At 41.3% G+C, this 24,725-nt stretch overlaps 1 protein-coding gene across 2 annotated transcripts in view; it reads left to right on the plus strand.

Annotated features, from left to right (window-relative positions):
• Positions 1-24,725, plus strand: part of pros1 (protein S) — a 53,066-nt gene that overhangs the window by 5,775 nt on the left and 22,566 nt on the right. For both annotated transcript variants that reach the window (XM_060898658.1, XM_060898659.1), the window contains exons 2-6: positions 12,212-12,369; positions 15,583-15,607; positions 19,043-19,129; positions 20,954-21,076; positions 21,212-21,337. In XM_060898658.1, the coding sequence (XP_060754641.1) occupies positions 12,212-12,369; positions 15,583-15,607; positions 19,043-19,129; positions 20,954-21,076; positions 21,212-21,337 (519 nt within the window). The remainder of the gene's footprint in view (positions 1-12,211; positions 12,370-15,582; positions 15,608-19,042; positions 19,130-20,953; positions 21,077-21,211; positions 21,338-24,725) is intronic.

Raw genomic sequence — 24,725 nt, forward strand, 5'->3', positions numbered from 1 at the left:
TCAAAATGGCCGCAAATGCCGCAAAGTCATCACGAACCCTTCTCAAATCAGTTTCTGTGAGGCTTCCTCTACTTCTCTGCCTGCCGAGGGAAAGCCAGGCTGCGACAGTCTGCGACTAGTTGGAGACACAATTGCGGTAAAATATGCGAATATCAATTCAGTGTGATTCCAAGTGAAAATTGTCACTAATTCGCATATTTTATCGCAATTGTGTCTCCAACTAGTCACAGGCTGTCGCAGCCCAGTGAGATACTACCCTTACAGTTTACAACTGGACGCAAACTGCGCACTGGATGCATTTGTCTGCACAATAGTGCAGATTCTCTCAAGCCGGACTGAAATTTATCAAATAAGTTAAGTGTTCAGGTAGGAGGAGACCTGAGTGAAGACAACTTTCTCTAAAATCTTTGAAATGAAAGGTAACTTAGAGATAGGCCTGCAGTTTTTGAGATCATCAGGGTCAAGGCTCGGCTTGTTCAGGAGGGGTTGCACGGTTGCATGTTTAAAGTATGATGGGACAACTCCAAGTGCCAAAGAACTATTAATTATAGCTATAATCAGGGGGCAAATTGTAGTTAAAAACTTCCTTAAAAAGGTGCAATGGAAAAACATCTAGGCAGCACGGTGGTGTAGTGGTTAGCACTGTCGCCTCACAGCAAGAAGGTTCTGGGTTCGAGCCCGGTAGCTGATGTGGGGCCTTTCTGTGTGGAGTTTGCATGTTCTCCCTGTGTCCGTGTGGGTTTCCTCTGGGTGCTCCGGTTTCCCCTATAGTCCAAAGTCATGCAGGTTAGGTTAACTGGTGACTCTAAATTGACCGTAGGTGTGAATGGTTGTTTGTCTCTATGTATCAGCCTTGCGATGACCTGGCGACTTGTCCATGGTGTACCCCGCCTCTCGTCCATAGTCAGCTGGGATAGGCTCCAGCTTGCCCACAACCCTACACAGGATGAGCAGTTATGGATAATGGATGGATGGAATAACATCTAAGGGACAATAAGTGGAATTTGTGCGCAACAACCTCCGACAACTGAGCGGACAACACTGGATCAAATTGCTGGAGATGGCTGGCTGGATGATGTGTATCAGAGGGATCAAAATCTGGGGGTGATATGTGGGATCTTATGTCGTCTATTTTATCAATGAAGAAATTGAGGAACTTTTATACAGGTTTCAGTTGTGGGGGCAAGCATAGCAACAGAAGCACCAGGATTTATAGTTGAATAGTATTTTAGATCTGTGGACATTCTTGTTGATAAGACTGGCATAATACTCTACCTTGACTGTCTTAACAGAGTGTTGACAGTGCTTCAAACAATCTCTTAAAATTTCATATGACACCTGGAGTTTATCTTTTTTCCACTTGCGCTCAGCTCTCCAAGCTTGTTTACTAGCCCGAGTAGACTCATTTAACCAGGGGATAGAAACCCTGTTAGGCTTGGCTCTTTTAAGCTTTAGGGGGGTTATACAATCCAGTGTGTCAGTGCAGGATGAGTTGAAAAGAAAAACTAACTGCTCGATGTCAGTACAAAAAGAGGAAAGCCTCGGAGAGGATAGGTAAGTGCTTGAGCAGGAATGTGTTTGAAAACTGCAGGGCAAGGGGGGCAGGGGGCAAGGCAATGTGAATTCAGACATAACCAGAAAATGGTCTGAGATACCAATAGGGGAGAGCGGGGTAAGATGAGCCACCCCCTGTTTCTAAGAAACAGTACACAAATGTGACCATGTGACCACATTCAAAGGGGGGCGGGACCATTTACTTACACTTGTGGAGAGGAGCACCACATGTCAAACTAGGTGAGGGAGATATTTATAAAAATGTGTTTTTGTGCTTTCTAAGTCAATTCCATGTTTGTCCACAGTGAAGATGATTTAGAGAAGACAAAAGTAGAATAATATTTAGACACATTAGGGTTAAGTTAGTGGCTTTCTAAGCTATGATATGAATGCTAATAAAAATAATTTTGATTAGCCTAATCCCCTTTATTAGCATTTTTCTACAAAATGGTGGCCACGGGGTAAGATGAGCCATTAGATGTGGGGCAAGTTGAGCCACTGGCTCAACTTACCCCATTGGTGGCTGAGCTTACCCAATATGGATGACACTTAAGTTTTCACATTTACTGGTCATATATGACAACAACATACATATATACACACACACACACACACACACACACACACACGTGTGTGTATATATATATATATATATATATATGACATCAGATGAGGAAGACCAGTTGTTAGATGTGGGGGATTATGTTGTGGCAAAATTCACAGGGAAGAAGAAAGTGCATTTCTTCATTGGCCAGATAATCAAATTGGATGTCTTCGAAATAGAGGCAAGATTTCTCAAAAGAAGCCGGTCATGCCATGGCTCTGCAAGAAAGCCAACCTTTGTCTTCAAAGAGAAAGATGAGGCTGTCCTGTCAAGACAGGATATTGTGAAAAAATTGCCCCGCCCCTTTACTGTTGGGGGGACAGCACGGAGGGAGAGGCAAATGGTGTTCCCTTGCAATTTGAATGCTTGGAACATTGAATAATGATGAAATTATTATGGATGGAATGATTGCTGCATGTTTTAACCTACTGAAAGAAATAAGATTTTTTGGCACTGTTCTACTGTTTTAGTAATTTCCATAATATAGTACATCTCTCATTCCCTCTCTAACCATCCCTCTTTCTATCTATCTACGCATATCTCTCTCTCTATCCATCTATCTATCCCTCCCTATCCCATCTCGTTCTATCACCTCTCTCTTCATCTCCCCTCCTCTATGCAACGGCCCTATCCCCCACTTGATTGACTTGACTTGATTCACTGATTGCATTTCTAATAATAAAAGTTGTTTACTTTGTTAACCTAACATGTTTTGTGTTGGCTCAATTTACCCCACACAGTGGCTCATCTTACCCCGTGCATGGGGTAAGTTGAGCCACTTGACTTTTTTTTTTCAAGAGGTAATATCACTCTAACCATAAGAGCTTATCAATTATTTTTTGCTCAGATAGTAACAGTACACTTTGAAATTTGGTATGGTGTGTAGACTGGAAGCAAAAATGGCTTTAACATGTAGTTATGATGAAAAATGTAAAAAGTGGCTCATCTTACCCCGCTCTCCCCTATCCACAATTTCAGGAGTTGAAACAGAGAAACCACTTGAGAGCACAAGATCTAATGTGTGACCCTTTAGATACGTTGGGCTTAGTACTGACTGGACAAGATTAAACAAGTCCACAAGGCATAAAAACTCACTGACCATGGGTTTTGATGCGCAACAGATCTCATCTCATCTCATTATCTCTAGCCGCTTTATCCTTCTACAGGGTCGCAGGCAAGCTGGAGCCTATCCCAGCTGACTATGGGCGAAAGGCGGGGTACACCCTGGACAAGTCGCCAGGTCATCACAGGGCTGACACATAGACACAGACAACCATTCACACTCACATTCACACCTACGGTCAATTTAGAGTCACCAGTTAACCTAACCTGCATGTCTTTGGACTGTGGGGGAAACCGGAGCACCCGGAGGAAACCCACGCGGACACGGGGAGAACATGCAAACTCCACACAGAAAGGCCCTCGCCGGCCCCGGGGCTCGAACCCAGGACCTTCTTGCTGTGAGGCGACAGCGCTAACCACTACACCACCGTGCCGCCCTGCGCAACAGATATGAATGTTAAAATCACCTAAAATCAGCAGTTTCTCAGAACGAGAGGCCATAAATTATATCCATCATCCATCCATTATCCATAACCGCTTATCCTGTGCAGGGTCGCGGCCAAGCTGGAGCCTATCCCAGCTGACTATGGGTGAGAGGCGGGGTACACCCTGGACAAGTCGCCAGGTCATCACAGGGCTGACACAAACAACCATTCACATTCACACCTACGGTCAATTTAGAGTCACCAGTTAACCTAACCTGCATGTCTTTGGACTGTGGGGGAAACCGGAGCACCCGGAGGAAACCCACGCAGACACGGGGAGAACATGCAAACTCCACGCAGCCCCTGTCAGCCACTGGGCTCAAACCCAGAACCTTCTTGCTGTGAGGTGATGGTGCTAACCACTACATCACCACGCCGCCCACATAAATGATATTAAATCAGAAGATTCTTGAACAAAATTACTGTTTGTTTTCGGTGGTCTGTACACCAGAGTACAGAGGACTGGAGTACTGACATAAACTTTTACAAGTTGCACCTCAAAAGTAGAGAACACATCCACAGGCAAAAGTCTACAATTAAAACCGTTATTAAAAACGGTAGCTAAGCCACCTCCATGACCAGTAGTTCTTGGAGAATTTAAAAAATTGCAGTGAGGAGGACAGAGGTCACAGAGTGGAGAGAGATCCCTGGCATGAAGCCATGTTTTAGTAATAAAAAGTCCAGTTGACGAGAATCCAAGATGTAATTTAAGATGAAAGGCTTGTAAGATAGGGATTGAGCAATCGAGCATTTATGAGAGCAAATTTAGCTGACTGAGAGTCTGGTAGTCGCTGTGTAGCTCATTCCGATGATGTAGGCCCATGGAATTGTAATGCCTGCAGATTAGCAACAATTGCTCCACTAGTTCTAACCCTGTCTTTAGTAGGGAGTGGAAGATGTGTCTAGTGTACAGAGATTTGGTTTGTTAGATAGATGTCCGCAGGTGTCTTTGACAGAGTTTACAGTTAGGGATATGAGGTTACTGTGATCAACGCCACCACCTCTGCACTGCCTGGCCGGAGATCGAGAGGGTAGTGCAGACCAGATAGTGGGGATGATCCCTTGAGAAATGTCAAGTGGTTGACAAAATTTACGACGTGAGCCTTGGTGTATATAACGAGGCTGGCGAGCGACGTTTAAGTCCATACAGCGTTTGTAAACTCCAGCTGACAGACGGCGAGAAGATGAGTTCAGTTGTAGAAGGTCAGATGATCTCATCTCATTATCTCTAGCCGCTTTATCCTTCTACAGGGTCGCAGGCAAGCTGGAGCCTATCCCAGCTGACTACGGGCGAAAGGCGGGGTACACCCTGGACAAGTCGCCAGGTCATCACAGGGCTGACACATAGACACAGACAACCATTCACACTCACATTCACACCTACGGTCAATTTAGAGTCACCGGTTAACCTAACCTGCATGTCTTTGGACTGTGGGGGAAACCGGAGCACCCGAAGGAAACCCACGCGGACACGGGGAGAACATGCAAACTCCGCACAGAAAGGCCCTCGCCGGCCCCGGGGCTCGAACCCAGTACCTTCTTGCTGTGAGGCGACAGCGCTAACCACTACACCACCGTGCCACCCCAGGTCAGATGATGTGTATGAAAAGCCCATAGTAAAACAGGAAATAATGGCAAGGCAGTGACAGAAAGGAGGACTAAACAATCGTGAGACATTGTAAAATCCCGTAAACTCCTGGGCTAGCTAGTAACCCTGCCAAATGAGAATGCACCTCAATAGGCCATCTGCCAACAGACACGCAGAGACCAGCACCAGCTAGAGAAGTCAAACAAGCCTACTCTCCCAAACGAAATGCAACACCAGAAATACAAGCACGAGGAGGAAAATGTACACACCTGTACACTGATCAGCCAGCGGTATCAGTGGCAGAGCGGGCTCAAGTTAGGCCGGCGAAACCGTAGCGTTACCCACAGAGAGAGACAGCAGATCCAGAAGTAATTTACCAATCCAGTACTTTATTGTGGAATAGACAGTTCAGTGGCTGTAATCCTTAGTTGATTGTGAGGTCCATGACAACTGGGTGATGCAATAATCCAAACACCTTAAATGTAATTATGAAAAAAGATGTAGAGCTTGTCAAACAGTCTTTCTTGATTGGCCAGCCAACTCGCCTGACCTGAACCCCAGAGAGAATCTATGAGATAATATCAAGAGGAAGATGAAAAACACCCGATCCAAAAATACAGACGAGCTGAAGGCTGCCATCAAAGCAACCTGGGCTTCAGTAACACCTCAGTAGTGCCACAGGCTGATCGCCTCCATGCCACGCCACACTGATGCAGTAATTTGTGGGAAAGGAGCCCCAACCAAGTATCAAGTGTATAAATGAACATGTTTTTAGAAGTTGGACATTTCTGTATTGTAAATCTTTTTTGATTGATCTTAGGAAATATTCTAATAATTTGAGATAATGGATTTCTGATTTTCATGAACTATAAGCCATAATCATCAAAATTAAAACAAAAAAATACTTGAAATATTTCACTTTACATGTAATGAATATAGACTATATGAAAGTTTAACTTTTTGAATTAAATTATGAAAAGAACTTTTTCATGATATGCTAATTGTTTGAGATGCATTAATATCTATCTATCTATCTATCTATCTATCTATCTATCTATCTATCTATCTATCTATCTATTCCTTGTTTAGTTTGTCACTTCTCAGTCTGTTCTTTCTCTCTATTTTCATCAGTCCTCCAGATTTTATTGAATCAATTCAATTTCAAAATAATCACTGAATTAAGATCAGTAGAGGCTTTGCACCATCACCTGACCCCATAGCAATGGTAACTACACCGCCATGACAGGAGGCACCCTTGTAGTGCTTCATTTAGACGAGTTAGTTGTTCTTGATCGGTATGGGAAGGTTTTGCTGCATTTTTGGATATGCAAATCGTTTTGAACAAAACAAAAAGACGTCAGATTTTTTTTAATTTACCAAAAGTAATTCATCACTGGGGGGAAAAATAAAGAAATTTCTTAACATAGAGGGGGGGGGAAAACATTCAGCGAGACTCGGTGTTGAAAGGAGAGAGGTCAAAAACCCTATGATATGCTCACTTCATTTACACGAAGGTAAGAATAAAAAAAATAATTTCACAACTGGAGCGCAGTGCTCATTCTTATCCAGTGACGTGAACATGAGCGTCAACACAGTGGCTCTGTACAGCCTCACCTTCACTGAGACTTAAAAAGTGCGCTTACATTCAGGGATCCTTCAGAGCACGTTGTGCACACGCATGGGACCCAGTTATGAGAGACACCTGATGATTTGAGTGCAATCAGCACGCACATATAAGGACACAGAGGCTTTGTGAAGTATTATCATTATCACTGTCATGTTTGTTTCTAGCAGTGTTTATGACTTTGCTTTCGTTTGTGTTTTGTTTTTGTAATTATCACGTTTGCTAATAAACACTTCCTGCACTTAGATACGTCTACCGTCACATACCTGACAGAGTACTTCACAAAGTCTCTGTGAAAACAGCGTCCTTAAGCCAGTATCTCACTGGGCTGTGACAAATTGCGAACGTCATTCGCGAGAGAGTTTCAAAAGTGCCTTGAAACATTCGTGGGGCTTCTCAATTTCCTCGCATGAGTCGCAAAGTGTCGCTCCTTCATCACTGAAATTTTGAACATGTTCCAAAAATTTGTGCGACAATTTCTCTCAAAATAGCCGCAAATGTGTCGCTAGTGTCGCAAAGCCTTCACGAACCCTTCTCGAGTCAGTTTCCATGAGACAGGAAGTGCGAGTGTATCTCACTGGGCTGCGACAGTCTGTGACTAGTTGGAGACACAACAATTGCGATAAAATATGCGAATATTAATTCAGTGTGATTCCAAGTGAAAATTGTCACTAATTCGCATATTTTATCACAATTCTTGTCTCCAACTAGTCGCAGGCTGTCGCAGCCCAGTGAGATACTACCCTTATATGCGCGTGCTGATTGTGCTCAAATCATCATCAGGTGTTTGCCATAATAATTGGGTCCCAAGCGCGCGCACAATGCGCTCTGAAGGATCCCTGAATGTAAATGCACTTTAAGTCTCGGTGAAGGTTGGGCTCTGCAAAGCCACTGTGTTGACACTCATATTCACTTCACTGTATCAGAATGAGCACCACGCTGCAGTTGTGGAACATAATTCTTACCTTCGTGTAAATGATGTGAGCATACCATAGGGTTTTTGACCTCTCTCCTTTCGACACCGAGTCCCACTGAATGTTTTTTTTTCTTTTTTTTCCTTTCTACGTTAAGTTTCTCTATTTTTTTTTTTTCACGATGATGAATTACTTTTGGTAAATTAAAAAACTTGGTGTCTTTGTTTTGTTCAAAATGATTTGCATATCCAAAAACACAGCAAAACCTTCCCATACCAGTCAATAACACCTAACTCATCTGAAAGAAGTACTACAAGCATGTCCCCTGTCATGGCAGCGTAGTTACCGTTGCTATGGGGTCACATAACGGTGCAAAGCCTCTATACAGTGGATAAAATGAATTCCATACATGACAACTTTTAAATTAGTTAATGTTTCACTATGAATGAACAGAGTCAGTGTAAAACATAAAAAAAACATTTTCCGTTATGCTGCTGCAGTAGTGGGATTGGGAATAAAAAGTTGAAATGTTAATCTTCTCCTTGTTGACCTAGTAACATTTACAGAAATCTTTTTTTATAGTTCCAGTGGGAATCAGAACCAATCAGATTTACACATCATGATCATGACATTATTGACATGTGTCATGATCGTGACAAAGTGGGAGCGCTGTATCCACGGGGGATACATTCCAAGAGCTAAAGAACTAGCCAAAACCACGGATAGGAGCGACGCATATATAAATGAATGAATGAACCCTTTATTGTCACTTAGTCACAAGTACCAGCGAAATTAGCCGTCAACCCGTCCGTACATATACACATACATACAATTGACACAGGGGGAGTAGACAGGATAGGAAGACAGGGATGAAAAATACAGAGTAACATGAGGGGAGGGGAGGAGAAAAACGCAACCCCCACACTATGCTCCTGTGGAGAGTACAGTGTGGGAATATTAAAAAAAACACCTCGGCACAAAAATAACACCGTACACTTTACAACATGAAAACTCAGGACTTGAGAGGGAAGGGGGTGAGGGAGGGGGCGATCATGGGAGGGGCAGAGGTATAGGTAACCCAGTGCAAACAAGCAGTCTGGTCCTGCAGCCGAAGACGGCGCTTACCCACTTGTCACACTGGGGGTAAAAGCGGCGACCATGGGAAGTGGGGGAAGGAATACGAGAGAGTCTCACAGCAGTGACCTTCAAGGGGAGATGTTGTCCCAGCAACGGCTTTGGCCAAGGCCAGTGCTGTCTGAGGGAGCCGAAAGCAGATAAGATTGGGATTGTTTAGTCTTGGGGCGAGTAGACGCATTCCTTTACACGACTACTTTGTTTGTCCATTCTGGTCTCTGAATCGATCCATTTTCCTTTGCAAAGCCAAAAGCTTCTCCATGATGTTATCCATGTTGCGGTTCAAGTTCTGAATAGCCACAGTCTGAGTGCCGACAGCTCTGCCCACCGCTTCAATCATGTCGGGCAGCTTTATGGGGCTTTGGACAGCTGTCACCGTTTTCTGATTTCCTCGATAAACCAGGGCAATGCCTAATCCAATCAGCAAAAGTCCTGTAATCATGGTTCTGAATAGGTAGATGTCTTCAATGTCCTCCACAGAAAGAACCGCCAGGCACACGACCCGCCACCTCTCCCACACGTCCATCGTGTAGCCAGCTGCGAATGTTCCAGCAGGACAGGCTGGTTCCCCCGAACCCAGGCTTCTCGTCGAGAAGGTTGTGTCAATTGCATGAAGAGACCAGTTTATCAATTCCATGATTTTTAGTTTGGAGAGCAGTGCAGAGAGAGTCTCTTAAAAGTATATACAATAGACAGACGAGACAGCAGAAGCAGGAAAGATAAGGGAAGGGAGAGGCAGAGAAATGTGACCGCCTTCCGTGAGAGCACTGAGAAGAAAGCTTGTTTTTCGTGTACATACATATTTGTGATAATGTTTCATTTATAAACTACACACAATATGACCTCAACAACATAACTATTAACAAAATAAAACAGTATACCATAATAAAAGTTATGTGAATGTGCTCTCTCTCATATATGACCTTCTGACATTTCCACTTAATATTTTTATCATGGTTGAGGCACAGAGTGCCTTTTTATTTCAAAGTAACAAAAAACACCAGGCGTGAAAACACGACAGTAGAAGTGACGAACACTCGGGGGCGTCGTGGCTCAGGTGGATAAGGCGCCATATCATAAATCCGGGGACCCGGGTTCGAGTCCGACCCGAGGTCATTTCCCGATCCCTCCCCGTCTCTCTCCTGCTCGTTTCCTGTCTCTACACTGTCCTATCCAATAAAGATGAAAAAAAAAAGAAGTGACGAACACAACAAGCATCAGCATGGAAAATAAAAGCAAGACAAACTAATGGAATCCGCAATTTAAAGAAGGCGAGTAATAAGTGAAAGCAGGTGTGCGTGGTTAAGAGTTAATAAGCAGGGTGTGTGGGAATTGTAGTTCGAGGGGTCATGCTTGTAAACTGAAACTGCAGTTAGTGAGTCAATGAATATGGCCGTCTCACTGTATAAGCAAGAATGTTATAAATAGACTTTGCTTGAACAAAACAAAGGTGCAGAAACAGGAAGACAACTCCAAACAGAGACATGATGTAGCTCGACTTGTGCCATGTTCTTAACTAACTCATGTCTCAGCTTGGGATTTTCATAACAATGAACTTTCTGCCTCGTTAATTATACATCATATCCAGTATTGCATGGTTTGCACTCTGTACCATTCCATTAAATACAGTCCAGTGGGAATACACGATATCCGGAACTTTTCTGTTATGAAAGAATGAGTGGGAATGAAAATGTATCTGTTCTATGTTATTTTACTTCATACAGTAATGAATTTTATATAAGAAAGAGGCTATACATCTTTGATAGGAAAAAAATTATTTGGTGCACAAGTTTTAATTTATTTTGAGTTTTCTTAACACAGGGTCAAAGATTTACAGATGCCCACTTCGATTATTAATTCAATGGTGCTGAAAGTTACAAAATTGTCTTTTAACTTGCCTCTGAACTTCCTGTTAGTGATCATAACTGAATACAGCTGGGAGCTTCTCTGTGCCAACATAAAAAGGGTTTGTTTGACACTCATTGACTTGACCAACACACAGTACAATGGGAAAGTCCAAGGAGCTCAGTGCAGATCTAAGAAAGAGGATCATAGATTTACACTCAGAAATACCGTATCTTTTGGAGCCATTTCTAAACAACTGCAGATTCCAAGATCATCAGTTCAAACAATTAAGCTAGTGGGAGGTGTAGCCACTTTGCCAACCCACTTTGCTGGAAGAAGACCCAAACTGTCAGAGGATATTGGTTCAGATGGTCAGGAACCACCAAGGCACAGACCTGCCATGAACTGGAAACTGCTGTAACAGCAGCGTCACTGTCTGCAGTCAAGAGAGTTTTATATCACCATGGACTGAGAGGCTGCTGTCGAAGAAAGAAGCCCCTGTTCCAAAATTGACACCTTTAAGCTTGACTCAAGTTTGCAGCTGACCACATGTACAAAGAAAAAGCCTTCTGGAGGAAAGTTTTATGGTCAGATAAGATAAAGATTGAGTTGTTTGGCCACAATGACCAGAGGTACAGAGAAACACTGTAGTAACTGTTAAGCATGGTGGTGGTAGCATCATGCTCTGGGGCTGTTTTGCTGCCAGTAGAACTGCTGCATTGTACAAAGTGGATGGAATAATGAAGGACGAGGACTACCTCAGAATTCTTCAGCATAACCTCAAACCATCAGCTAGACAGTTAGACACAATTGGGTGTTCCAGCAGGACAGTGACCCCCAAACACACATTACAGCTGGTTGTGGAGGAGAAAGCAGGCGAACGTTAAGCTTAAAACAAGTCCTGAGCTCAACCCTATTGAAGATATGGAGACTGTGCTGAAAAGTCAGGCCCATGCCAGGAAACACACACATTTAATTGAACACCACCAAGTCTGCCAAGAAGAGTGGTCAAATATCCAATCAGAAGTCTGACAGAAGCTTGTTGATGGCTACCAAAAGCATCTGGTCAAGGTGAAATTTTCTCAGAAACATTTAACCAAATATTAAGTGTGCTGCATGTATATTGTTGACCCTGTGTTGATTTCAGAAAACCCGAAACAGATTAAAACTTGTGCACCAAATTCTTGTTTTCTCTCTCTCTCTCTTCCCTCCACTATTCTAGCACACTAACCTAAGAGCCTCAAGAAAATCAAAACCTGTAAAAACAATGTCATAGATTCCATGAAGTTTAGTTTGTGTGCATCTTCAGCTTCTTATATAAACATAGTTTATCTCTAGCCCTATATTTCCCATGTCTAAACCCAGCACCATCAAAATCATTTTTTCCTCTGGTTCTTTAAGTCCTCCCACAGAACACTGCGTCCCAGTTTCTCACGCGGCACCGGCGAGCAAACGCAATGTTCGAAGAGGGCAAGAAGGGCAATTTGGAGCGAGAGTGCATTGAAGAGCTGTGCAGTAAGGAGGAGGCACGGGAGATCTTCGAGAACGTCCCTGAGACGGTAGCTAGCTTTCATTTGAGTGGTTTTTTCCTCTCTCTCATTTTTATTTGTTTTTTCTTTACTTATCTTTACATTTTAATGTAAATGCCATTAATCCAAGCTGCATCACTTAGAAGTGGGTTAAACACCTGTAACCATATATATATTACACTCACCGGCCACTTTAATAGGAACTTGTTGATTCTAAGATTCCTGTTCTTGGCTGCAGGACTGGAACCCAGTGTGGTCTTCTGCTGTTGCATGCTGAGATGCTTTTCTGCTCACCACGGTTGTAAAGAGTTGCTATGAGTTGCTATATCCTTCCTGGCAGCTTGAACCAATCTGGCCATTTTCCTCTGATCTCTCTTATCTACAAGGCGTTTGTTTCCACCTACAGAACTGTCGCTCACTCGCCTCAATGTTTTTGTTTTTTGCACCATTCTGTGTAAACTCTGCAGACTGGTGTGTGTGAAAACCCCAAGAGATCAGCAGTTTCTGAAATACTCAAACCAGTCCATCTGGCTCAAACCAACACCCACAGTGCCACAGTGAAAGTCACACTTTGAGATCACAATTTTTCCCGTTCTGATGTTTGAAGTGAACATTAACTGAAGCTCTTGATTTGTATCTGCATGATTTGATGCACCGTGCTGCTGTCAAGGGATCGGCTGATTAGAGAACTGCATAAAACAGCAGGTGGATGGGCGTTCCTTATAAAGTGGCCAATGAGTGTATATAGGGGATTTTAATAAAATTTCTCACACAGTTCAGGAGGCAATGTCAAATAAATAGCCAGTAGGTCAGAACACAGAATATCTACAAAAGTCAAAGCTTGAACTGAAACAGAACTTTCGCAAGAACATGTATGAGTAACACCTTACAACCTGACCGTGAACTTATTTGTCCTTATGTAGTCCATAAACAGGAAGTGATCAAGGAACAGGAAGTGGCAGTTAGAACTCATGGGACAGGGCCTGGAGGTGTTATGACATGAAATGATGTGACAAAATGTACTAAAAGCACAGGAACATCTGTAGAAAATCAGAACTCAAATGTTGAGTATCAGCCGATACCAGTATCCATCTGGTGGGTTTTTTTTGTGTCTGAAAGCATATACGCAGAACCATGGCCTCGCTTTCATTTATAAATGCCTTGAGACCTCAAGAATGGCACAGGAATAGTTTTAAGCGTTAACAATAAATCTAATATAGTAATTTTTACAATTAAATTGATTCATATAGGTAGCGGTCTGAGTGAACGACCTTGATGTCCGTGACGTCACAGCAGGAAGTCTATCGGTCTCCTCGCCATTTCCGCTATACTAAAACACAGAGCTGACTGCAACTCCGATCCTCCATTTTGAGCTAATTTATCGCCATGCCACGTAGGTGTGCCAGCAACATGACAGAAGGTGGATTTATGTTGCATTCATGGCCCAAGAATGTTCAAACTGCAAAGATTTGGACGCGTTTTACAAGAAGTTCATGGGCGCATTGGGCGCCTACGAAGTGGTCTCTCTTCTGCTCTACACATTTTACTGAAGACTCATACAAGACCTCTGATCTCTTGAGGAGCGTTGGCTCTAAGCCCATATTGAAAGAGGGCGCAGTACCATCAATTAAATAAAACTACAAGAAAAGGAAAACATTTATTTTATTTATTTTTTAAAAGGAAAGTTCAGTTGCACCAGTTCTCCCGGAGTTTGAGCCGAGGGTTGTTGGTAAAACCCGGGATGGAACGGGACGGGACATATTGCTCAGGCAGTGACCTCCCTGCGGTTGTTGCTAAAACCGGTGACGTCCCGTTCCGTCCCTGGGTTTTAGTAATTGCCTGAGCCGAGCAGTAATGGCGGAGTACTCAGTATGGAGAAAATGGAGAACGAGTGGAGCAGCTGTCTGATTTTTAAACTGGATATTGCTGCCATCTCGCCCTTACGTGGAAGAAGCGAATGAACGGAGAACTGAACGAACAACTGCAAGTCAGATTGTTTCAAAACAGTCAGCCACAAGGTCGGCCTTCAAGAAGTGAGAACACAGACGGGTAAGCTCCGACTCTCATTTGGATACAAAACAACAAAAACAACACGTTGTTTACCTGCCTTTAGATTAATACGTGTAACTTGTATTGTGTGTTTAAGTTAGCGGTATAAGGTTATTTAATTTGCTTCAGAATGTGATCGTCTCAGTTCATCTGATTATTTAATGAGCCTTTTACGTTTTATCAGTGAAAATGCATGCATGTACATGTATGTTGCATAAGTTATAACACCCATCCTGTTTTAATGAGAGTCAACCCACAATCAGTGAAGTCAAATCAGTCTTAGTTGAGCGAGTCGGTAACGGGATTTCTTACTTTCACCATAATTTTTTATTTATATGACTTTGGTCTATAGTAGCTGTAAAAGGCCTCGGCCTTAAAACCGGTTACCGCTGTGACATCACGCACTCAGGGCTGGCTGGCTCAGCGGGGCAGCTCGAATGCCAACTTTGCGGTTGATTTTAACTCTCAAAAATGTTTTTTTTTTTTTTTAATTCCCATTTATGCAGCATACAAGAGTCAAGGATGGAGATACTATCCACTCAGAAATTTATTTTAAAATAAAGGTTCTGCGTATCTGCTTTAAGCACTAAAATGCTTCACAGTTAAATAATTTTGCACACACACATTGTAAAAATACATTGTTTGTTTTTTTCTTTTGTTAGAATTAACTATCAAGTCTCTTTTATATATAAACATCTCCAGGTCCAAAAATGCATTTCTTCTCCTAATCCAAGTCCAATCTTTGCTATTTTCACAAAGTACGATATCCAATATGTCTTCATTTATATCTGATCTACCATTTTAACTAGATCATACCTGTCCACCTCCCCCCAATTCAATTCAATTCAATTCAATTCAATTCACTCACGCATACATACACACGTGTACACACACACACACACACACACACACGTTCACCTGCTTCAAAGACCATTGCACTATTTGAAGAACTTTTTTTTTGAAAGTTTTAATTTGTATCGCACACTGAAAATGCCACCTTTTATATGATGTTTTTCTTTCATTTTATTATTGTTTTTATTCTATTATTTCTTTCTGTACTCTGTTTTGAGTAAAGCTTCCACAATTTCGTTGTACCCCACTGTGCAATGACAATGAAAGGTTATTCTGTTCTCTATTCTTAGTGTCAAAACACAGAGTTTATACTGACAATATATTTGTCTTTTGCATTTTTAGGAATACTTCTTCCCCAAGTATACAGGTACGTTATTAATTGTCCCCAATCAGTAGCAAAGGGAAGATTTTGAGAAATTTCTTCGTACTCTAAAACCTTCTACAAACACAAATCCACGTATTTAGCCAGCTGTTATTCATTTCTTGACAAAATTATACCTGCAGTGAACCAAAAAGCCAAAATGACGTCACTGCTTCTCATATGCTATAATTTTGCTATAATTCATCTAATTTAGTGTATGTGTATCTTACCACAAAAAGTCATCTGTCTAATACATTTTTCTGTATTGAGAAAAGAACCGAAAAACCTTGGAGGGGGAAATAAACCTCACTGATACTGGAAGCATGAGGGCAAGTCTTGAAGTCTTTACACAATCATTACACTGTAATGGTCTTAAGATGAGAAAGATTTACAAAACATAAAAATAAAGTATTCCCAAAGCTGGTGTAATGATGATGCTGGACTTCTCCTCCTTCTTGCTACAACTACTGGAGCCGCAGAGGAATAAGTCATGCTGGTTATTTTCCTAAAGGCTTTTTGTATGTGTGATCAGGCAAAAACAGATGAGAGTATTAAATAACCTTGGAAAAATATGCTACAAACTAGTGTTGTAGTACTTCAGACCGGTCTTAGTCTCGGGACCACTTTTTGAATATCTCGGTCTCGTCTCGGAATCAATCACATTTTTACTTGGTCTTGTCTCTGTCTCAGACAAAGAGGACTCTGGATTTTATTTCAAGACTGGTCAAGATCACAACTGCAGGGATTTCACTAAATTGTCTGTGCTAATTTGAAAATTTTCTTCCTGTTAACGTCCGTCACCTCTCCCCCTCCTCCCTTCACACACACTGATCTGGTCCTGGTCTAGACTTGGTCTTGGTCTTGACTTGATCTCAACCCCTCAAAGTCTTGGTCCTGTCTCGGTCTCAATACACTCTGGTCTTGGTCGTCACTTGTTCTCGGTTTAGGTGGTCTTGACTACAACATTACTAAAAACATCTGTTCTTTTTTTTTAAAGGATAAATAAAAATTTACACTACCGTTCAAAAGTTTGGGGTCACTTTGAAATTTCCTTATTTTTGAAAGAAAAGCACTGTTCTTTTCAATGAAGATCACTTTAAACTAATCAGAAATACACTCTATACATTGCTAATGTGGTAAATGACTCTTCTAGCTGCAAATGTCTGGTTTTTGGTGCAATATCTCCATACAGTGGTGCTTGAAAGTTTGTGAACCCTTTAGAATTTTCTATATTTCTGCATGAATATGACCTAAAATATCATCAGATTTTCACACAAGTTCTAAAAGTAGATAAAGAGAACCCAGTTAAACAAATGAGACAAAAATATTATACTTGGTCATTTATTTATTGAGGAAAATGATCCAATATTACATATTTGTGAGTGGCAAAAGTATGTGAACCTTTGCTTTCAGTATCTGGTGTGACCCCCTTGTGCAGCAATAACTGCAACTAAATGTTTCTAGTAACTGTTGATCAGTCCTGCACACCGGCTTGGAGGAATTTTAGCCCATTCCTCCGTACAGAACAGCTTCAACTCTGGGATGTTTGTGGGTTTCCTCACATGAACTGCTCGCTTCAAGTCCTTCCACAACATTTCAATTGGATTAAGGTCAAGACTTTGACTTGGCCATTCCAAAACATTAACTTTATTCATTCTTTGGTAGAATGACTTGTGTGCTTAGGGTCGTTTTCTTGCTGCATGACTAACCTTCTCTTGAGATTCAGTTCATGGACAGATGTTCTGACATTTTCCTTTAGAATTTCCTGGTATAATTCAGAATTCATTGTTCCATCAATGATGACAAGCCGTCCTGGCTCAGATGCAGCAAAACAGGCCCAAACCATGATACTACCACCACCATGTTTCACAGATGGGATAAGGTTCTTATGCTGGAATGCAGTGTTTTCCTTTCTCCAAACATAACGCTTCTCATTTAAACCAAAAAGCTCTATTTTGGTCTCATCCGTCCACAAAACATTTTTCCAATAGCCTTCTGGCTTGTCTACGTGATCTTTAGCAAACTGCAGATGAGCAGCAATGTTCTTTTTGGAGAGCAGTGGCTTTCTCCTTGCAACCCTGCCATGCACATCATTGTTGTTCAGTGTTCTCCTGATGGTGGACTCATGAACATTAACATTAGCCAATGTGAGAGAGGCCTTCAGTTGCTTAGAAGTTACCCTGGGTCCTTTGTGACCTCGCCGACTATTACATGCCTTGCTCTTGGAGTGATCTTTGTTGGTCGACCACTCCTGGGGAGGGTAACAATGGTCTTCAATTTCCTCCATTTGTACACAATCTGTCTGACTGTGGATTGGTAGAGTCCAAACTGTTTAGAGTTGGTTTTGTAACCTTTTCCAGCCTGATGAGCATCAACAACGCTTTTTCTGAGGTCCTCAGAAATCTCCTTTGTTCATGCCATGATACACTTCCACAAACATGTGTTGAGAAGATCAGACTTTGATAGATCCCTGTTCTTTAAATAAAACAGGGTGCCCACTCACACCTGATTGTCATCCCATTGATTGAAAACACCTGACTCTAATTTCACCTTCAAATTAACTGCTAATCCTAGAGGTTCACATACTTTTGCCACTCACAGTTATGTAATATTGGATCATTTTCCTCAATTAATAAATGACCAAGTATAATATTTTTGTCTCATTTGTTTAACTGGGTTCTCTTTGTCTACTTTTAGGACTTGTGTGAAAATCTGATGATGTTTTAGGTCATATTTATGCAGAAATATAGAAAATTCTAAAGGGTTCACAAACTTTCAAGCACCACTGTAGGTGTATAGAGGCCCATTTCCAGCAACTCTCACTCCAGTGTTCTAATGGTACAATGTGTTTGCTCATTGCCTCAGAAGGCTAATGGATGATTAGAAAACCCTTGTACAATCATGTTAGCACAGCTGAAAACAGTTGAGCTCTTTAGAGAAGCTATAAAACTGACCTTCCTTTGAGCAGATTGAGTTTCTGGAGCATCACATTTGTGGGGTCGATTAAATGCTCAAAATGGCCAGAAAAATGTCTTGACTATATTTTCTATTCATTTTACAACTTATGGTGGTAAATAAAAGTGAATTTTCATGGAAACCACAAAATTGTCTGGGTGGCCCCAAACTTTTGAACGGTAGTGTATACAGAAACCTCAAATTTTTTTTTATCTGTTTACACAGAGGATCCACCGTACAAGCCCCTGTATAACTTGTTGCTATAGAAACAGAAATGTACTATGAATATAGTAATATAACCCTCTAACTGTATAACCAAGCTACTGTTATAGAAAATTGATCAGATTTGAGAATCCAACCATGCTGTGGTTTAAGACTGTTCTGGATGATACTTTTAACACCATGACTTGTACATGATTGCAAATGTACCATTAAAGGTGAAATTTTTATTTATTTATTTATTTATTTATTTATTTTCTTCTCCAGAGTGTTTGGTGCACTTCCGTGTTGGTAGTACCTCCAATACGAACACAGACTCTGGAATTCCTCAGGACCTCCGCACGTGTGTTCAAGGCTAGTCGGCTGTTGTGAATGCATAAAAGTTTGGACGTACCTTCTAATTCAATGGTTCACTTCATGTCCTAAATTAATGATGGATGTCGTTTCTCTTTACTTAGTTGAGCGGTTCTTGACGTAATATGGATTACTACAGTTGTGGAATAAGGATATTTACTGTATTTTTATTATTTACTATTTACTGTTTGATCTCAAACACATTAAGAAGGCAAGAAACTCGTCTATTAATTACCTTTTGATAAAGCACACCTGTTAATTGAAAAGCATTCCAGGGGACTACCTCATGAAGCTGGTTAAAGATAGACTGCCTTTCAGATTTTTCAAGTTTAGGTCGTAAAAAGAATTTTCCCTGACACCCAATTATTTTTGTTTAGTGGACCAAAAGCTACTGAATTTGAATCACAGACTTCCAATTTTATTAGTTTTTTTTAATTTAGATAGAACAATTAATGAGTTTACAGCCACATGGCCCGAAATTCTCCACTATTTTTTCCTGTTTCACCATGACACAATACAAGATACTACGTCATGCATCATGTGGTGGGTTTTCCCTGTTCACGCAAGGCATTCTGGGATACAAATTTGAAACAGGAGAGAAAACTGGCGGATGTGAGTGTGCGAATGAAACGTGAAAGACCGACTAAGGTAACAGAAAGCGAGAAGAAAAGACATTATGTTGTGAAGGAAAGGAAACACAGGACCAAACTAATAAATATCGGCAGTCAGCGAGCACCTCGGTGTGATCAGCTGTTCATTTAGACAGAATGATGGAAGTCAGTGCACGATCAAAGTAAACCTGTAGATGGCAGTAATGCAATACTGTGGATGCCAGCTGCCGTAAAACCCAAAAGAAGAAGAAGAAGAAGAAGAAAAACCTGTGCATGCACACACAGACTTCCTCTGTCTGCTTGACTGTACGAAGCGAGTGATTTCATGCACATCATTTGCTTTAATCCCCTCAAATTAAATAAGTTCCCAGCTACAGACTGGCCTGATCTTTTGTGAGATATTACAGAAATAAACATCAAATCAAATCAAGTTTATTTGTACAGCGCTTTTAACAATAAACATTGTCGCAAAGCAGCTTTACAGAATTTGAACGACTTAAAACATGAGCTAATTTTATCCCTAATCTATCCCCAGTGAGCAAGCCTGTGGCGACGGTGGCAAGGAAAAACTCCCTCAGACGACATGAGGAAGAAACCTCGAGAGGAACCAGACTCAAAAAGGAACCCATCCTCATTTGGGCAACAACAGACAGCCTGACTATAATATTAACAGTTTTAACAGGTATAACCCTCAACTGTCCTCATGGGGCCGTCCTTCACAGGAGTGGGGCGATAAAACTCCGACCAGACACAGGGCACCAGGATGGATCAAGCAGGTCCGAGGGGCAGAAGAGGCCAGCATCTCAATCCCAGGATCAAACATATCACAATCACCAAATTTCAGAGGGAACTAAATTTCACTGATTTTATGAAATCGAAAGGCCGTCTAACTTTAAGATAAAGCCAATAGTGTGCAAAGCATTGTCAATGTAAATGGTGGCTACTTTGAAGAATCTAAAATATGAAACTTTTTTTTTCCTTACCACATAATTCCATATATGTTCCATATGTTATTTCATAGTTTTGATATTTCCAGTTTTGTTCTACAATATAGAAAATAGTCACAATACAGAAAAACCTATGAATGAGTAGGGGTGTCCAAACTTTTGAGTGGTACTGTACATCTATTACTGCAGCAAGTCTGGAATTGTCAAACATGCTTCAAAAAGTAGTGTTAGATTCAGCTTTTTGTTTCTACTGATGATGTTTACAGAGTTACGTAACCAGTGTTTGCCGCTGCCGTGCAGTAAGGAGGGATACAAGCACTGTATTGATGGTCAGGGTACCTATACTTGTGTATGCAAACCTGGCTGGAAAGGGCTTCTATGTGAAGAGGGTGGGTACTATATCCTTAGGGATTTAAAAGAGAATCATTGATCACTTTATATGAGTTAACCCTTTATTGGCTAGTTTTGGTGGTTCTTTAATAGAACAGCTAACCAGAGTATTGGTATCTGTTATTTTCTGACAGATATTGATGAGTGTAAGGACCCAGATTTCCTTGCTGGTTGTAAGCAGGGCTGCCAGAACACACTCGGGAGCTTCCAGTGCTTTTGTTTTAGTGGTTACTACCAGTATGACACGATCAACTGTTTTGGTGAGCCCACATTTCTAACATCAAGCTTGCATTTTCTTTCTTTATATTCTTCCACTGTGTAATATTAATGAAGCATAATCTATAGAATAATAAATAATGACGGAGACATTGGGTGGGAGTTATGGAAGGAGTGGAAAATACTTGAATATTTGTAATCTAGTCATTTGTAATTTGTTATTTAAGTACTCTCTTGGAAGATTTGTACTTTACTCAAGTACACTGTAACCCCACTATAACGAACTCCTCAGGGACGTCCAAACAGTTTGTTCTATCAAAGTTTGTAATGCTGAAATGGACCCACTTGTTACACCAAATACTCATGTTATATGTGAAATTTTAGGCACGTTCTCCTTATCACGAATTTCTCCTTCCGAGTCACTATCGCAGTTCACTGACTGAGTTAAAGGATCACAAATGGAGGCGATGAGTTCTTCATCTGTTATGGAAATGATTGAGGTTACCGGTGTATCGTTGTCAGTGTCCACCTACTGACTCGCTCTGTTTTTCTAAATCTTCACCATTCAGTTCATTCATCTGTTGCAAATCGCTGATGATGTCACTTATGTCGTGCCACGGGGCGGGGTGTATAAAAATACTGCCAGGACGCTTTAACTAGGCAATAAGTTTAGCGGTATCGGCAGTCATTTCGTCCTTGTATCGATCCTTTGATCACCCTTTTTGATAATTATTAGTTATCGACACCTAAGCGAGGCTCGTTAAGCCTTTGTTTTATGCCATTAACATGTATTGTTTACTTGAATGCGAACTTGATTACTTATTGTTTGTCTCTGGTGGGAAGAGAAGCACATGACTCAGTGTGTCATGTAAAGCCCGGCACACATGGGTGACTTTCCGTTGCTTGGTCGCGCAACTTTTTGATGTAAGCAAAAAATCGCTTCGTGTGCAGATATTTGCGACGGCGATTTTTTTGTTTGTTTGTTTGTTTCTTGCAATAGATCGCAGGTATCAAACATGCTTGATATTCTGTGACCAAAAAATCGCCAGTTGCTGACTTGTTGCAGAGATATCGCCGTGTGTGCGTGTCTTTGCGATAACGAAGCAATCAACTCCAAAGGCGAAGCCAATCCCCGCCCGTGAAGTAGTCATGTGACTTCCCTGTGACTTGCATGCCCCTCCCCAAATCGCCCACTGGTCGCAGATAACGTGCAAAAGAGAGGGGAAACTCATCTCATCTCATCTCATTATCTGTAGCCGCTTTATCCTTCTACAGGGTCGCAGGCAAGCTGGAGCCTATCCCAGCTGACTACGGGCGAAAGGCGGGGTACACCCTGGACAAGTCGCCAGGTCATCACAGGGCTGACACATAGACAACCATTCACACTCACATTCACACCTACGGTCAATTTAGAGTCACCAGTTAACCTAACCTGCATGTCTTTGGACTGTGGGGGAAACCGGAGCACCCAGAGGAAACCCACGCGGACACGGGGAGAACATGCAAACTCCACATAGAAAGGCCCTCGCCGGCCACGGGGCTCGAACCCAGGACCTTCTTGCTGTGAGGCGACAGCGCTAACCACTACACCACCGTGCCACCCGGCAAACAATTTAAAAACACAAGACAAAGGCAGGGTCGTGAAATGGGCAATAATCAAACAGAAGGGCGGAGGCAAAGACGAAAGGCAGAGGCCAAATACACAAAGTCAAGTCAAAACCAGAAAGGCAATACACAGATATAAGGCTTGGTAATGTGAGACACTAGGCACAGCACGTATACTATGCCAAGTCTGTGTGTTTACAGGGTGCTTATAAGCGTGTGCTGTGATTGCGCTCTAATATGGAACAGGTGCATAATAATTAGTTCTAATAGCGATGCACATTCTGAGCGTCAGTGAGTGTGGACGTGACAGTGATTTTTTTTTTTAAAGTTCAGGAGACACAAACTTAGTTTGTCATATGCCAAAGTTTGTAGTAAGAGAGTTCATCATAGCAGGGTTGCAGTGTATTACTGAAACTGAATACTTGTACACGTACTTGAGTAAATTTCCAAGAGGAAATAAAATACTCCTTGAATTTTCAGTTTTGGTCTACTGCTTACAACTCTTCAACACCATGAGATTTTTTTCTTTTCTCTGTTTTTTTTTTGTCCTTAGTAAAATGTTGTCTTTTGCTGGAGTTACCTGTTCATACAGGATGAGACGTCTTCTTTGCCTACCATGTAAAAATGAATATCAGCTTTTTAAATCCATCAAATCTAAATAAGTATGTTGGGTTAGGTGAACTTTAAGTGTTGTAAATTTAGCTTGCTGAACAAACTAGCTTCTTCGGTTTTGTTTTCATTGCTAGTGCACTAATATCCATTGGATAATTAGCTAAAAGGCAAGCCAAATTCTAGGGTTATGAGTGGTGGTTAGTTTGTTTCATGAAAACATTTGCTTTTTTAACTCTTGATTGTAGATACATTTCAGCTTTTGGTTCTGAACTTCTCCTTTTATTTGATAAAGTATACTTTATCATCCCCAAAGGGGAAATTCATCTTGGGCTCTAGTCACGGCATCACAGACCTACAATAGCTTGCACACTACATAAAAACAACACGTAAATAGAACATACGAACATGTACTTCACCTCATCATACACAACACAGACACTGACACAACATAGTTGCAGCTCAGCAAAATGAACACAGCACAGAGAGTGGGTGGTAAAAGTAAACAACAGCAGCGGTCAAGGCTACAGTAAGCCCAATAAATAGGTTGAATAAATACTGAATAATAAACATACACTACTATTTGTTACTATTTAACATCTTTATGGCACCTGGGATGAATGAGTTCTTATATTTTTATTTAGCCTACAGTTTGGTACCCTGAATCTTCTACCTGAGGGTAGCAGAGCAAATTCCTGATTCAGGATGTGAGTAGGGTCGTCCAGAATCTTCAGTGCCTCCCTGAGCACTGACTTTTCATACAGTGACTGCAGGTAACACTGATCTTGATGCCCTACAATTTTCAAAGCTATTTTAACCAAACGCCCCAGCTTGGACTTTAACTGAACTGAAAGATTGCCATACCAGATTTGCGTACCATACCGTATCACACTCTCTAAAATCATTTGAAAAAATAAAAACAGAAGTTTGCTATTGACACTATACAAGACTTTTACTTACAGTAAGTACACTTTCTCCATACTGTTTCCATCCTGGTTACAGACAGAAACCTCAGTTTCTCCATTCAGTCCAAGGATAAAGGGTTTAAAATTTTCTTTTAAAAAAAATTGTGCTTTCAACAACTTTATTTATTCATTTTTTTACACTTTATGATGATATATAAAAAACCTTGAGAAAAAAAACCCAGAGAGAACTATTTTAACTAGCAAGATATTTAATGTGTTTCACAGATGTTCGTTCATTCATTACCACAGCTGG

The sequence above is a fragment of the Neoarius graeffei genome, chromosome 18 (assembly GCF_027579695.1).
Source record: "Neoarius graeffei isolate fNeoGra1 chromosome 18, fNeoGra1.pri, whole genome shotgun sequence".
Lineage (NCBI taxonomy): Eukaryota > Metazoa > Chordata > Actinopteri > Siluriformes > Ariidae > Neoarius > Neoarius graeffei.